Raw genomic sequence first — 14,267 nt, forward strand, 5'->3', positions numbered from 1 at the left:
CAAGCAGGACTATTTCTGTTGTCCTCATTTCCCCGCTGTTCTCTCCCAGCCAGACGCACAGGATGCATTCCCACACTGGGAACTGCAGCTCCGGACACCGGTTGTGGGTAAGAGCAGGTCCAGCCCCAAAACAGCACCTGCACACAACTCCAGGGATTTTTTCCCTGCTGTGAAAATCCCGGGAGCCACGCTGCCCCTGCCACGAGGCTGGGGGGCTGCAACACCAGGACATCTCCTCCCCAGTGTCCATCCCAAACTGGGCTCCCCTCAGGAAGCCCCCGTGCTCTCTCCCCCTGCCATTCCAGGGGCATCAGCCACCCCTCCGGAGCCCAACACTGCCCTGCCCCACTGCTGTCACCACCCAGAGCCACAGACACCACCAGAAAGGTCTTCCTCACCCCACCCCCTCCCCACCCCACTACTGCCCCTTCACAGAGAGGAGAAAGAGGATAGATGTATGCTTTTAATACATTTTATTTATTAACAAAATTTCCAGAAGCCAAATTTGGCAAATTTTTTTTCATCTTCTGTAAAGGTTTTCATGCATAACTTGAAACTTGTCAACTGCAACAATAAAGTGGTAACTTTGAAAGAGACAGAGACAAACATCCAGAATACAAACAGCTGTATCTGAATTAACAACATTTGTCTATTACTAACCTTATAAAGCAGGACGTGCCTTCCCTCTTATCAAAACCAAGCTGACAGATCTGCCTTTATACACACCCAACAGAATAAACTCTGTTATCGGCAAGGACGTTTTCCTTAAACGTTAGAAAAAATAACAAAGCAAAGAATGGAGTGACTGTCCATAAACCAGTCTATACTTCAGTCCTCTTTAATCTACTTCTTCGATGGTGGGGCCGCCGGAGCCACCCGCCCCGGCCCCTCCATCTCCCCGGTACAATTTTGTGACGATCGGGTTGCAGAGTTTCTCCAGCTCTTTCTGCTTGTGCTCATACTCTTCCTTCTCAGCCATCTGGTTGCGGTCGAGCCAAGAGACCACCTCCTTGCACTTGTCGAGCACTCTCTGCTTGTCCTGGTCACTGATCTTTCCCTTCAGTTTATCATCCTCCACTGTCTGCTTCATGTTGTAAGTGTAGGACTCGAGGGAGTTCTTGGCTGCCACCCGATCCCGGTTAGCTTCATCCTCTGCTTTGTACTTCTCTGCTTCTTGCACCATACGGTCAATGTCGTCCTTGCTGAGGCGACCCTTGTCATTGGTGATGGTGATCTTGTTCTCCTTACCCGTGCTCTTGTCCACGGCACTGACGTTCAGGATACCATTGGCATCGATGTCAAAAGTGACCTCGATCTGGGGGACTCCCCTGGGTGCTGGGGGGATGCCTGTTAGGTCAAACTTGCCCAGCAAGTTGTTATCCCTTGTCATAGCCCTCTCACCCTCATACACCTGGACCAGGACGCTGCTCTGGTTGTCTGAGTAGGTGGTGAAGGTCTGAGTTTGTTTGGTGGGGATGGTGGTGTTGCGCTTGATGAGAGCAGTCATCACTCCTCCAGCCGTCTCGATGCCCAGGGACAGAGGGGTGACATCCAACAGCAGCAGATCCTGCACATTCTCAGACTTGTCTCCCATGAGGATAGCTGCTTGTACAGCAGCACCATAAGCCACAGCCTCATCAGGGTTGATGCTCTTGTTGAGCTCCTTACCATTGAAGAAATCCTGTAGCAGCTTCTGGATCTTGGGGATCCGGGTAGAGCCACCCACCAGCACGATCTCCTGGATCTGGCCCTTGTCGAGCTTGGCATCACGCAGAGCCTTCTCCACTGGCTCCAGGGTGCCACGGAAGAGGTCAGCATTGAGCTCCTCAAAACGGGCACGAGTAATGGAGGTGTAGAAGTCAATACCCTCAAAGAGAGAGTCAATCTCAATGCTGGCCTGCGTGGAGGAGCTGAGGGTCCGCTTCGCTCTCTCACAAGCCGTGCGCAGCCGCCTCACCGCTCGCTTGTTGCCAGCAATGTCACGCTTGTGCTTGCGCTTGAATTCTTCCACAAAATGGTTCACCATGCGGTTGTCAAAGTCCTCTCCACCCAAATGGGTGTCACCGGCCGTGGACTTTACCTCAAAAATCCCATCCTCGATGGTAAGGATTGAGACATCGAAAGTGCCCCCTCCCAGGTCAAAGATGAGCACATTCTTCTCTCCAGCCCGGGTTCCTTTCTTGTCCAGGCCGTAAGCAATAGCAGCTGCAGTGGGCTCATTGATGATACGCATCACATTGAGGCCAGTGATGGTGCCGGCATCCTTGGTGGCCTGGCGCTGGGAATCATTGAAGTACGCCGGCACTGTGATGACAGCATTCTGCACCTTGCACCCTAGATAGGCCTCAGCAATCTCCTTCATCTTGGTGAGCACCATGGAGCTGATCTCCTCTGGGAAGAAGGTCTTCATCTCCCCCTTGTACTCCACCTGCACCTTGGGCTTGCCGCTCTCGTTCACCACACGGAAAGGCCAATGCTTCATGTCCGACTGCACCGTGGGGTCGTCATACTTGCGGCCGATGAGGCGCTTGGCGTCAAAGATGGTGTTGGTGGGGTTCATCGCTACCTGGTTCTTAGCAGCATCCCCGATGAGGCGCTCTGTATCGGTGAACGCCACATAGCTGGGTGTGGTGCGGTTACCCTGGTCGTTGGCGATGATCTCCACTTTGCCGTGCTGGAAAACACCCACGCAGGAGTACGTGGTGCCCAGGTCGATGCCGATCGCCGGCCCTTTAGCAGACATGGTGTCGGCTGTCTGTGCTGCTGTTCGCCCGTGTCCACCCCGCCCGCTCTCGCTGCCGCCGCGGCGCGATATGCCTTGCTCGCGTCGCCGCTGCCTGTTTTATACCCGCCGCCGCCGCTTCTGGAACCTGCCAGAACCCTGACGGCCAATCCCGACGCACCTCGAGCAGTCGTTCGGCCAATCGCCCCCGCGAGCCGCCGGGGAGTGCCCGCCCTCAACGCTCTGGCCAATCAAAATCGCGAGCGCCTGCCCGCCCCTCCCGGGGGCCGCGATTCTTCCGGGTTTTTCTCGTGCGCCATCGCGCTCAGCCAATCCGCGCTCCTTCTGTCCCCTCGCCCCGCCCCGCCACGAACTCCAACTAGAAAGTTCCAGCTGAAATGACGTTATGCGGAGGATTGACAGCAGCGTTGTCCAATGGCAGTCGGCGGCGGGCCGGCGGGGTGGGGCTGCGCGGTCGCTACGGGACGCCCCCGCGCTCCGCCCGCTCGGACCCGCGGGGTGTGGGGGGTTGTGGGTTCGGGGCCGCTCGCGCCGTGCGGTGTTTGTAATTCCTGAGCGCTCAGCCCGGCACTGGGGAATTTGCCCTTATTTGGTCGCAGAGCGGCAGAAATTTCGCCCTCCCTCCCTGATACAGACACACACCTCCCTTCGACCTCCCCCCCGACTGTCGGGACGGAACGGCCGCCATCCCTCCCCCGCCGAGGCGACCCCCGAACTGTCATGGCGGAACGCCTCCCCTCAGAGCTCCGCGCCTCCCGCTGAGGGAAAGTGCCTGAGGGAAAGTCCCGCCGAGTCCGTGTTTAGCCTTATCTTCCCCGAATTTTGCGGGCTGACAGCACCCCCGCCCCGTGTCTGTCCCGGTACCCAAACTCAGAGAGTGACACCGGGTTCCCCCCTCCTGCCCCGGCACCAGAACTCGGGGAATGGCAGCGGCGGGGCTTTGGGGGCCCTGTTGCGGCGTGTTCCTGCGTGGTGACCATTCTTGAACCGCCTCCAAATTCTTGTCTGTTGTGCTAATGTGAGATGCCGTCACGCCTACGTTTAGCAAAAGCTATGGAGCTATTAACTCGGAGTTAGGAAAGTGCTTTGATGAAAATATATTAAACATGAAAATCCGCTGTGGTTCCTCCAAATTATGCCTCCTTACTCTGAGACAAACACTTCAAAATATTCCAGTTCTAGTAAGGAGGGCAAAACACTGTCCTGAGATTTTATTTTATTATTTTTTTTATACAGGGAGTTTTAGTGAGTAGCTCCTTTTCAGCTCCTTTAAAAGTGTTGCTAAAAGTTTGCTATCCATAGACTTAAGGAGTTAAGCGAGAGGATTAATGTTGCTGTATACTTAAATTCTCTTTCATTAGTTTTGTCCTCATCCTTCACCAGTTTGCTACACCTGGCCTCATAGAAAACGTGTTACAGCTTTTCCCAGAGTGATTTGTATCCACACAATTATTAGGCAGTGTAACTCCTGTTCAAAAACATCCTTGTTTCCATTAGTGTCTTTTTCAAAGCCTTTTTTACAAGACTTGAGAGAGTTCCACCTCTTCTGTGCATTATGTGTGTCATTTTAAGATGGAAGAGCCTGGATTTCTGACCATACATATTGTACGTGCTTAAATATTATTCTTCCACGGATCCTGGTCTTTTTTTTTTTTCACACAGGTTCTGACCTTGGAGCAATCCAAAAGAAGTCACTGGAAAATGGGAACCATCAGCTGTCCCTGCCTACAGGAGCTGTTCTGTATATCCTGTGAGCATATTTCTTTGATGGGAAGGGTGTCGGTTTCTCTTGTAGTTAGACCAGTGACTGATTCATCACTGAACCATCTCTTCCTGTAATTCACTGCCACTTCATTCAGTTGATTGTATTATGTGGAACAGGGAGAAATGCCAGAGCAATACAAAGAGAGGTGGATAATAAATTCTGTTTCACCAGAAAAGTTGATGTTGTTTATTATTTGTATCCTTGTGAGAACTGTCCCTTAGGAACACTAATAATGCACAAGAACCCTGTTTTAATAGCTGTGGTACAAACTCAGACCCTGTTATTCCAGAGTAAAAAGAAGACTCCTGCCTCAAAAACATATGTATAGAAACAATAGATGGAGAGAACGAGAGGGAAATAATACAGTATAGATTAACACAATAAACAGACTTTGCAGCAAAATTAATCTGATGTCTCATTTAACTACAGCTGTAACTGAATAAGGTTTATCCAATTTAGAAGTGACATTTCGTTTATTTGGCCCAAAGCTTTTAAATATATGTTTTATCAGCCCAGGCAAAAAATATATACTACAGCTCCAGACAAAACTTTTTTGGGTTTTCCTTGGCCCAATAACTAGTGTGGCCCTGATACAGTTGTGCTGATACCCACATGTGCTGGCAACCTGCTAAAGAGGTGTTTGCATTGACTGGATTACTGCTCACCCTGAGAGTATTCCCTCAGTCTTGTTTATTTCATCATTTGAGTTGTTTTGCTGTAGTAAACCTGGGGAAAAGATCTGGGAGGAAAACATGAGCACACCATTTTAATGCTACTGGTGTAAAGAGACATCCTAAGGAAAAATCCAACGTCTCTGGACTGAGGCTGTTTAGCCTGTTGCAGAAATATTTCTTTTCCAGCTGGGCACACAGGTGCTGTTTTCTTCTGTACAATGATATGTCTAGGTCCCAGCTGCTTTTTTAAGCTTTCATTCCTACTCACTCAGAAGTTCACGTGATGTTCTTGCCATCACCTCTTACTGATGTCTTTAGAGAAAGTCCAGTCTAACGAGAGGGAGTAACCTCTAAAACCTCATTAGACGTATTCTCTCTTCTCAGCAGAGCTATTACCAGCCTGCTTTTTGTCAGCAGTTTGTGAACCAACTCATCCATGCAGTCATCCTCTCATATGGGAAGAGCCACATGATTCCCTTTAATGTTGCTTCATATGCAATCATGGTATAGGTGAGCCAAACCAACTGGTTCAGAAATTAAAGAGTGAGCTTTATGGGGAGGACTTTCAGCACAAGTCTGATTTTCCTTTTAACAAAACATTCTGTTATTCCCTCATCTTGAATCTGTAAGCCATATTTTCACAGCAACTTCCAGAGAAGCAATTCAGCACCTCTGGCAGTGGCAGGCCTCTTTCTGATCCATTTATTTGTGTTTAGGATCGATTATGCACCCATGTCTCCTGTTTGGCAGCATTATGTAATATGCTGTAGGCTATTCTCCATTACACCACCCAACCAGAAATGAAGATGATATTTAGATTTCTTCAGTGAAGCAAGAGCTCAGTATCTGGAGCAGAACTAAGAACTCAACCCTTATCTTTATCTTGATAAAAGGAAGCTTCCCCCCCCCCCCCCAGGTTTCATAAGGCAATGTAGTATAAAAATAGGACTGAACCCAAGTTACAGTTCAATAAGCCACTTGGATCATAAAGTTAAAATGCAATGAATAATTTTTTCAGGTTTGGCAGTCAGAAGACCTTAGACCTTCAACTCTGGTATCAATTTCCCTCGTATCCATTTCCCTAATACCCATTTCCCTTGTAAAACTATTCAAAAAATTGCATAATCAGATTGTATCAGTGAGAATGGATTATTTTATAATACAGCAATCAGTTCAGAAAAGTCTAAGCCACTGCTATTCTAAGATCAAGTAATACTCTGTCACAATACCTTTGCATTACTGAAATTCTTCATCTTGTTTATATTTGTGAACAGATGTCTGGTACTTGGAATTGAAACAAGAACTACCAGTGTATAAAATGCCAAGATTCTTCTAACAAGGTGTTGCATTAAAAATCATAGTGTGTGGGGGGGAAACTATGTAACTTATTTTGTATTTATATACCTCCAGGTTTTGTGCACAGCTGCTCCTTGTTAATTTAAAGGGCAGCCACAAGACATCATCTTACTTAAATAAGTGTTCCTTTGTGTTTGTGAATAACAAAGAAAGTTTCTGCAAATCTGTATAATGTGTTTTTGGGCAAATTAAACAAATGTGTGATCAGTACTCTGAAAATATTCAGAACAGCAGAATATAGGGCACTGTAATTCCATACTGCCAAATCAGAAGTTCAAAACTCGTGAGTCAGATCTCCTAAAATTATAAACCTAGTGGCTTTATTCACCTTCTGACTTTTTCATCTTTACTGTATTTTCAGATTACACTTTTAGGATTTTCCATGTAATTCACAGGTCCAATTTTTTTTTTAATAAATAACATAGCTCATTACACTATCTCGCAATTGAAACCAGGCTGCCTCGGATTGATTAGACTCAATAAAATCATGGAAGTTGTCAACACTGATTAAACTAATGCGTGATGCTTCAAGGAATAATTATTTTATAATTAAGTGGTTTTTAAGCACATTTATTTACATAGACTTATGACAGTTTGCTGAGGCATGATTAAAAGCTGAAGTTAGTATCACTAGTGCTGACTAGATAAACTGGTGTGCTGCACATTTTAGGCAATGAGTTCTTTATTCCTTTAACTGCAGCCTCCTTTTCTTTCAGCCAGTACCAGCTCTACTGACAGTCCTAGGAAAGTGACTTTAAAGTAAAATGTTTTCCAGTAATCACAGAATCAGATCAAAAAAGGACCTCAACAGGTCATTTTGTCCCATTTCGGGTTTAACCAAGATTCCTTTCTTTCAATTTAAGGCAATTATTTTTATTAATATTGACTGTGGATATGAGAAACAGTTGTGCCATTTTTCTTTGCAAACAGATTTGGTATATGAAAATCACTGGGTTTTCCCTCCATCATCTCTTCCGTAAAATGACTTAAAATCACTCAACCTGTGCTCAGAAGAAAAATATTCTTGGTTTCCAGACATTCACTGCTTTCTCCTGGATTCTGTGCATGCACCTTGTATCTTAGCTTTCAAGTGCTATGCTCAAAACTGGAGACATTACCAGCTCTTGCCTTAGTGGCTCTGAAGGAGCAGATGATACTCCAGAATCTACATTTCAGTTTTTACCTTTACTTGCAACATTATGATGTTGCAGATTAATTTTTAGAATATGATCCAAAATAATGCATAGATTCTTTTCAATTGAAATTGAAAGGGTAGATTTAGTTTAGGTATTAGGAAGAAATCCTTGACTGTGATGCTACTGAGGCCCTGGCTCAGGTTGCCCAGAGCAGCTGTGGTAGAGAGTGTTCAAGACCAGGCTGGATGGGGCTCTGAGCAACCTGGGATAGTGAAAGGTGTCCCTGCCCATGGCAGGGGCGCTGGAATGAGATGATCTTTAAGGTCCTTTCCAACCCAAACCATTCTAGGATTCTATGAAATTAAGCAGCTGTTCCTTTACTTGCACAGCTAATGGTTCCAGCTTGCACTTTTTCCTATTAAATATGTTTTCAGATTCCATCTGCACCTTGCCAGAATTATTCTGAATTCTAATCTTATCTGTTAATGTACCTGAATTCTGCTTGGTCTTGTTTGAAGATATGAAAAGGATACTCTATATGGTTGAGGGAGTAAATAAATGAAAACAGAGAATTTTATCTAGAACTGCTGTGATGGGGTTAAACAACACACTGCAATTATTGGCAGTAACTGTAAAATTATGCTAAGTCTTAAACAAGATAAATGGTGTACAGTAAACACAGGCAAAGACCAATACTTCTTACTCTGAGATCAGTATGTGATTAATGTCTCAGATTTACTGATGTGCTTAGTGTGAACAATTTTTATAATAATTGAATGGTAGCATGCTATTGTTCCTCGTTTTCTCATTTCTATGAATATTTGATAATTACTCATCTCTGTTTTCCCTCTTGTCATTAGCAGGTGAATGGGAAAAACACAGGAGCTGATGAAGCAGGTGGTAACTTCACCCTGTTGCCAGGACTGTTAATAACTCAGGTATAAGATGGAATTAAATGAGAATAATAAGCAGATTTGTAAGAGTATTTTATTAAAGATACTGTTGCAAAGCACAGAATAAGCTTTAAAGATGATGATAACTAACCTGGAATGTCTTTACTGATACTCTGCATAGACTGGAATAGCTAAGTTACAGAACAGTCACAGCCTGTTCTAGATGTCCTACGCTTTGTATACTGTTGAAGGCGATGCTATAAATGTATTCCCTTCTCTCCTATGCTTTGTGGTGGTCCTACTCTTAAGGTCCTTCATGTTTTCTATAGAAAGGACATCTCATTTGCTCTCAGATATCTTGTGCCTTCTCCCTGAAGAGTCCCCAGTGGTATCCAGCTTTGATATTCACCATCCTCCCCTTCACTCCATACAGCCACTGGGACTGAAGTGTCAGCATTCCTGTGCTGCACTGGAGGCTTTTCAAATACCTACATTTATGTTTAAGGTGTTATGTGTTAATAGAGCTGACACCTTCAACATCTATATGCTGAAACACTGGGGGCTACATAATTAGCTTAAGCAACCACATTCAAAGATATCTGAACATCTTTTCTTGCATTTGTATAGTAACTTTATAAACTCAAAAAGAGTAAAGCAAGCACAGACACATGCCCTATACAAGCTGCAATACAGACAATATTGTACACACTTTGTAACAACAGTAATGAAAATGATGCCAATTATAAATAAAATTATAGACAGACTCTTCTTGAGATAACAGTTATAGTGAACAATGAAACATCCTTTTATAATAATGAGTAGAATTAGTAAGATACGTAACTACAGCAGAATATAATCAGCATGTTTAGTCTGCTTACATGTCTCAATTTGATCCACTGTTGTCTGAGGGGAAGCAGAAGAAATTAATATTTTTATAATTCATGTTTGCCCTAATTTGGAAAATTTACTGCCTTATTGCTTTTTTGGTAAAGGTTTTCCACCTCCCCTCCATTAATTTAGCTGGAAACATTAGCATTCCTAAAATGCTCAAATCTGAACATGAATGCCTGATTCTCTTCTTCAAGCCAGCTTTTGCAAGGCTTAGCTCCAGAACAAGGTGCACCCTGTGCCCTGTGAAGATTATTTCACATTTACTCATCTCCTTGTTGGTAAAAAAATTTCACCATTCTTTATTAAAGACCAGAGCACCATTTCTTTACTCTCCACATACAAGCACAGTGCTCCATGGAAGGTCCTCTTCAGCTTGCAAATGATGATCATGGCAGCAGGGGAAATCAAGTCAGCTGGATCTCTCACCATCCTGTCCTTCCTCAGGGACCCTCAGTCCTCAGTTTTTAAGATTTTTTTTTTTCACCTCTTACTCATTTTTTTTTTCTTTTTTAAACACTTGATAGTTTAGCATTGTGCATGAGTATACACTTGTAATGTTTGAACTAAAAAATCTACAGAGTTTTTAACAGCAACTATAAGAAGCCTCATTTCAAGAAAGGAGCACTCCAGCATATGAATAGAAATTTTGCAAATTCATTTCAGTGCAGCCCTTAACACCTGGCATCTGCCTCTTTTGGCTGTCTGCTCCATGAAAGACTTGGAATTTGTTTTTTACAGCTGTAAGTAATAGTCACAAGGAAGTAGGATTTCTAATACATAGAAGAGTCCAAAACAACTTTTACTGCATGTTCTAATTTGACTGCTTTGGTGCCTTTTGCGACTGCTGCAGTATGTCAAAAAAGCAAAGGTGGTGCCAATTCAGATCTGGCACACGAGGTTCTGAGTTTTTATGAAATCTTTTGTCGACCAGTTCTTCCTCATGTCTTCTCCAAATCTGGTTCTCTCAGTTGTTCAGAAGCTTAGAAGTCCCTATTTCACTACTGCCATGCAGAAAAGAAATGCAAGAAAAATATTAAAAGTCAGAAGCCCACACTGCAGTACTGTATTTGCTAGCACGATGTGGTCCCTCCCACCTCACCATGTGTGGTTTTGCTCTAAATACCCATCCTTCAGTTATATTCAGAGCACCCACCAGAGTCAGGAACTCTTTTAAAAAGCCATACATTTCCTTCAACCCTTACCCCACCAGAACAGGACCTTAAACAATGTTGTCATCTTGTTTCAGAAACTTTTGCTTCTTTTTCCTTTGCCTTCTTTTTCAAAACAGCTACAGATTTGCTGAAGAAAAACTTCACTTCCCAAGCCTCCCAGAAATATTTTTTCATACTGTATGTGTTACTTTCCAGCAGTGGTTTATGACTTGGCTTACTGGATGCTCCAAAAATTGCACAAGTATTATTTCCCTTCAGCCACTCATAGCTTGGAACACCCCCACTCTGGAATACTTCTCACTGCTTCATATTTGACTGTACTTTTGGTTGTGGGCTTTTTTATCTTGCCCAACTCAGAGGTAACTGTTATATATTTACTCAACACACACACCTCCACACACACACCAAATTCTTATTTTATGTTAAATGGAGATAAATTATATAAATTTACAATTTCTTTAAGTCTCTTTCAACCACACTAGTTCATGACAAATATGAGCACCTTTGTGTCCAATAGGAACAATCAAGAAACTGGAAATGCATGGATGTAAGTTTGGAGGACAATCCTCAGGGTTGTTGGGAATTTTTTTTGCACACTGACTTCTTTCTCTGGATATGTGAATCACATTGTACAAAGTATATGATTGTGCCACTTCTGGATAATTTACACTTGGTGTTTCTATGAGGCTGTGGCAGCCCTGGCCCAAGTGGTTGTGTCTACACTGCAGAGGCTGCACATGAAGCCAGGTTTAGCAGCTCGTTGCATTACTTACCTGCCAAAGCATCCTCAAGGCCAGCTCAGGGCTGAATTTCCTGGCACACCTTTGAGAGGAAAGCCTCAAGTGATGCTCCACACCTCGGTGTGCACCATGGCCAGGCCCTCACTCACTGCATGTGCCAGGCTCAGGCTTTTCTGGTACCTTATCTGCCCTCTATGCCATGTCACATACTTAACGTGGACAAAAAGGCCAGCTGGGACAAAAGATTTTTGTTTTGTGCCATGAGGGTGATGTGAACAGGGGAAACAGGTCTTGGGCAAACTGCTACCTTCAAAGTGCTGCTGGTTCTGACAGGCCATGTGTCTGCCTACCACATTCTTAAAATCTTGGAGGGGAATTCACTGTACTGTTATTGCAAAGTAACTCTTACATGACTAGCTCAGAAGTCAGGAAGTACCTTTTTTTTTTCTTTTTTTTCTTTTTTTTTTTTGTAAACTAACAAAAAAGGGTGTTCCAACTACAGTATGCATGTGAGCACTGCTTTTCCCCAGGCAACATCAATGTTTACCATGGCTGTTCATGACCATGCTGGCCTGCACTTTGCAATCCAAAATTTCTGTCATTTGCAAATCATAGACAACTCACACACACGACTGAGCTCCATTCCACCACCCCCCTCAAATACATCGGCTGTGCTGTGTGGGACCACCTCTGAGTGCAGGAAGGTGGGCTGCCTGTGAACGTTAAATCACATTTTTCCGATGAGACAGCAGAAACACTGCTAATCAGTGCCAACTGTGGTGGGGTGTAGCACACACAGAGCTGCCGGCACTGCCGAGCGCCTGCAGCCCACAGGAAGGGAGATCAGAGATAAAACCTTGTGCCCTCCTCGCAAACTCTAAAATGGCCCAGCTGCCCTAAGCACAGAAGCTGTTTGGGGATGCAGAGCTGCGGGAGGCTCTGCCTCACCCTCCTCCCGGCACACTGGAGCATTCCAGCCCTGGGAATAGGGACAGGCGCGTTCCCAGCGAGCCACGAGATGGCGCCGGAGCCCCCATCCCCGCGTCCTGAGCCTCTGCAGATTTCCAGCCCTGCCCAGAGCTCACAGAGGATGCGGCTCCTTCCACTTCATCGAAGTCAGAGGAAGTCTGTGATTAGCTGGATGTTTACAAATAAAAGGAGGATCTGGAGACAGATCAAAGGTGACTTTCCAGATTTGGCCCGATATCAGGCTCCTGCACTAACAGCATTTGCATGGGTTCCACTCTCATGTTCAGTGGCTGAACTTGGTGTATCTCATCATGCATTAATAATGCTTTTTTAAGGCTTAGTACATTTATTAGAAGTCTGAAGATTCAGCCAGCTAAGGACCTGAAGAAACAAAACAATGCACCTCAGTCAACAAGATTTTCCAGGCTCCATCTAAGAGAAGCACCCACTGGGTTCTTCCCCACCCTGCTTCCTGCAATGTGAAGGGAACCAAGAAGCAAAGATAAGCACTGTTCTAAAGTCCAAATTTTAAATTAAACAGGAGCAGCAGCTCCTCGAACATTCTCTAAAAACCTAAATAGCTTGGATGGTCCAATCACACTGTGTATGCTTCTCACTGAGGAGTCTGTAGTTCATTCAGGATCTCAGTCACTTTGTAATGGCTCAAAGGACCAGGGAGAGAAGCAGATGGGAGATAAAAGATGTGGTGTGTGAAATACACTGAGTTAATGTATATCTGTTCTAAGGGACATTTTTTTTACTCTGCGTAACAAACCAACATAGCTTGTGAGGTCTGGAAGGCCGCAGACTATTCCTTCTCTCATAGTAGTGCTCTGTTTGAAGTTGGTATTTCTATTTGGGGTCTAAGCCACACTGAACTTGATCAAATAAACATTCTCCAAAGGAAACTGCCTTTGAACTATTTAACTCTTCGAACAACAAACTAAAGCTGAAAGAACTGTAACAATTACTGTAAAACCTCTTGTGTCTTGACTGAGTTATTTTCCAGTTTTTAAGTTACTGTACGTCAGGACCTCTGTGTTTTCTGGCAGAACTGGCTGTGTCAGTAAAATCTAAGTGAAACACAATCCATCTGAAAGCTGACTAGGTGGGGCTAACCCTCAGACTTTCAGGCACGCAGAGTATTAAGTGTCATATTTTACAGCATATGTAAGTGTACACAACTTCTATTTAATTCACCTGATAACAATGTAGCTCAGACATCTGAGCTCTCTCCTGGGCTGTGGGCCATACTAAGACAATTTCTTCATCAGTGCCAAGGGATCCTACCCTGTATTTCCTCTTCCTACAGTATTACTGTATCTATCCTTTTCCCAAAGGAGGGATACTTTAGATTTTGTCTCTTAAAATGTTTCTGATTTGTATAAGTAATTCAATAACCAATGGCTAGAAACCAGAATCTCAGTAGTTTGGAAGCTGTGACTCTGTACCAGTAGGTACCAGTAGAAAACCCACAGGCAGGGAAGAAACCAGGGCACCATCTTTAGCATCCTAAATAAAAGCCCTAACAACGACTTGTGTAAGAGGAGCGTAACCAATACCAGAAGTCTGGTGTATCTGCTGCCAAAACCAAAAGCAATTTATGGTATTCAGCAAACTCTATTTTTAGTCAGCTTATCTGCATTTCCACAAACTTTCATGGTCTTTGGGGCTTTTGCCATGGAGAGAAGGACAGTATGTTATTTTTCCCTTTCATTTTCTGGGGAGTCAGAAGCAGAAGTCCCTCTGGTGACCACCCGCAATGTAGTGGGATGGTTACCTAAAAAGGAGAGAACAGGTATTACTGAGTTGTGTAGGTTCAACTGAACATGTGAGAACTATTAAAAAAGGCAACTTCTTAGCCCTAGTCATTGCTTTAAAACAGGAAGAAAGCAAATCTTCCTTTCAACAAACAGAAGGCAAATAAA

General features: G+C 44.3%; 3 protein-coding genes across 4 annotated transcripts in view; all 3 read right to left on the minus strand.

Annotated features, from left to right (window-relative positions):
• MTHFD1 (methylenetetrahydrofolate dehydrogenase, cyclohydrolase and formyltetrahydrofolate synthetase 1) overlaps window positions 1-14,267 on the minus strand; it is a 158,625-nt gene that overhangs the window by 61,284 nt on the left and 83,074 nt on the right. The window lies entirely within an intron of this gene.
• On the minus strand, window positions 457-2,984 carry HSPA2 (heat shock protein family A (Hsp70) member 2). Its single transcript, XM_058832506.1, has one exon. It carries the CDS (start codon window positions 2,741-2,743, stop codon window positions 839-841), a length of 1,905 nt encoding a protein of 634 aa, XP_058688489.1. The 5' UTR covers window positions 2,744-2,984; the 3' UTR covers window positions 457-838.
• ZBTB1 (zinc finger and BTB domain containing 1) overlaps window positions 4,671-14,267 on the minus strand; it is a 29,577-nt gene continuing 19,980 nt past the window's right edge. Inside the window, exon 3 of one of the 2 annotated variants that reach the window (XM_058832478.1) lies at window positions 4,671-10,459. In XM_058832478.1, coding sequence (XP_058688461.1) covers window positions 10,423-10,459 — 37 coding nt within the window. In that variant the 3' untranslated portion in view covers window positions 4,671-10,422. The other variant, XM_058832483.1, reaches the window with a different exon arrangement.

This window comes from Poecile atricapillus, chromosome 1 (assembly GCF_030490865.1).
Source record: "Poecile atricapillus isolate bPoeAtr1 chromosome 1, bPoeAtr1.hap1, whole genome shotgun sequence".
Lineage (NCBI taxonomy): Eukaryota > Metazoa > Chordata > Aves > Passeriformes > Paridae > Poecile > Poecile atricapillus.

Coding starts and splice junctions, on each gene's coding strand:
- HSPA2 (XM_058832506.1), bottom strand. CDS start 2,743: ATGTCTGCTAAAGGGCCGGCGATCGGCATCGACCTGGGCACCACGTAC.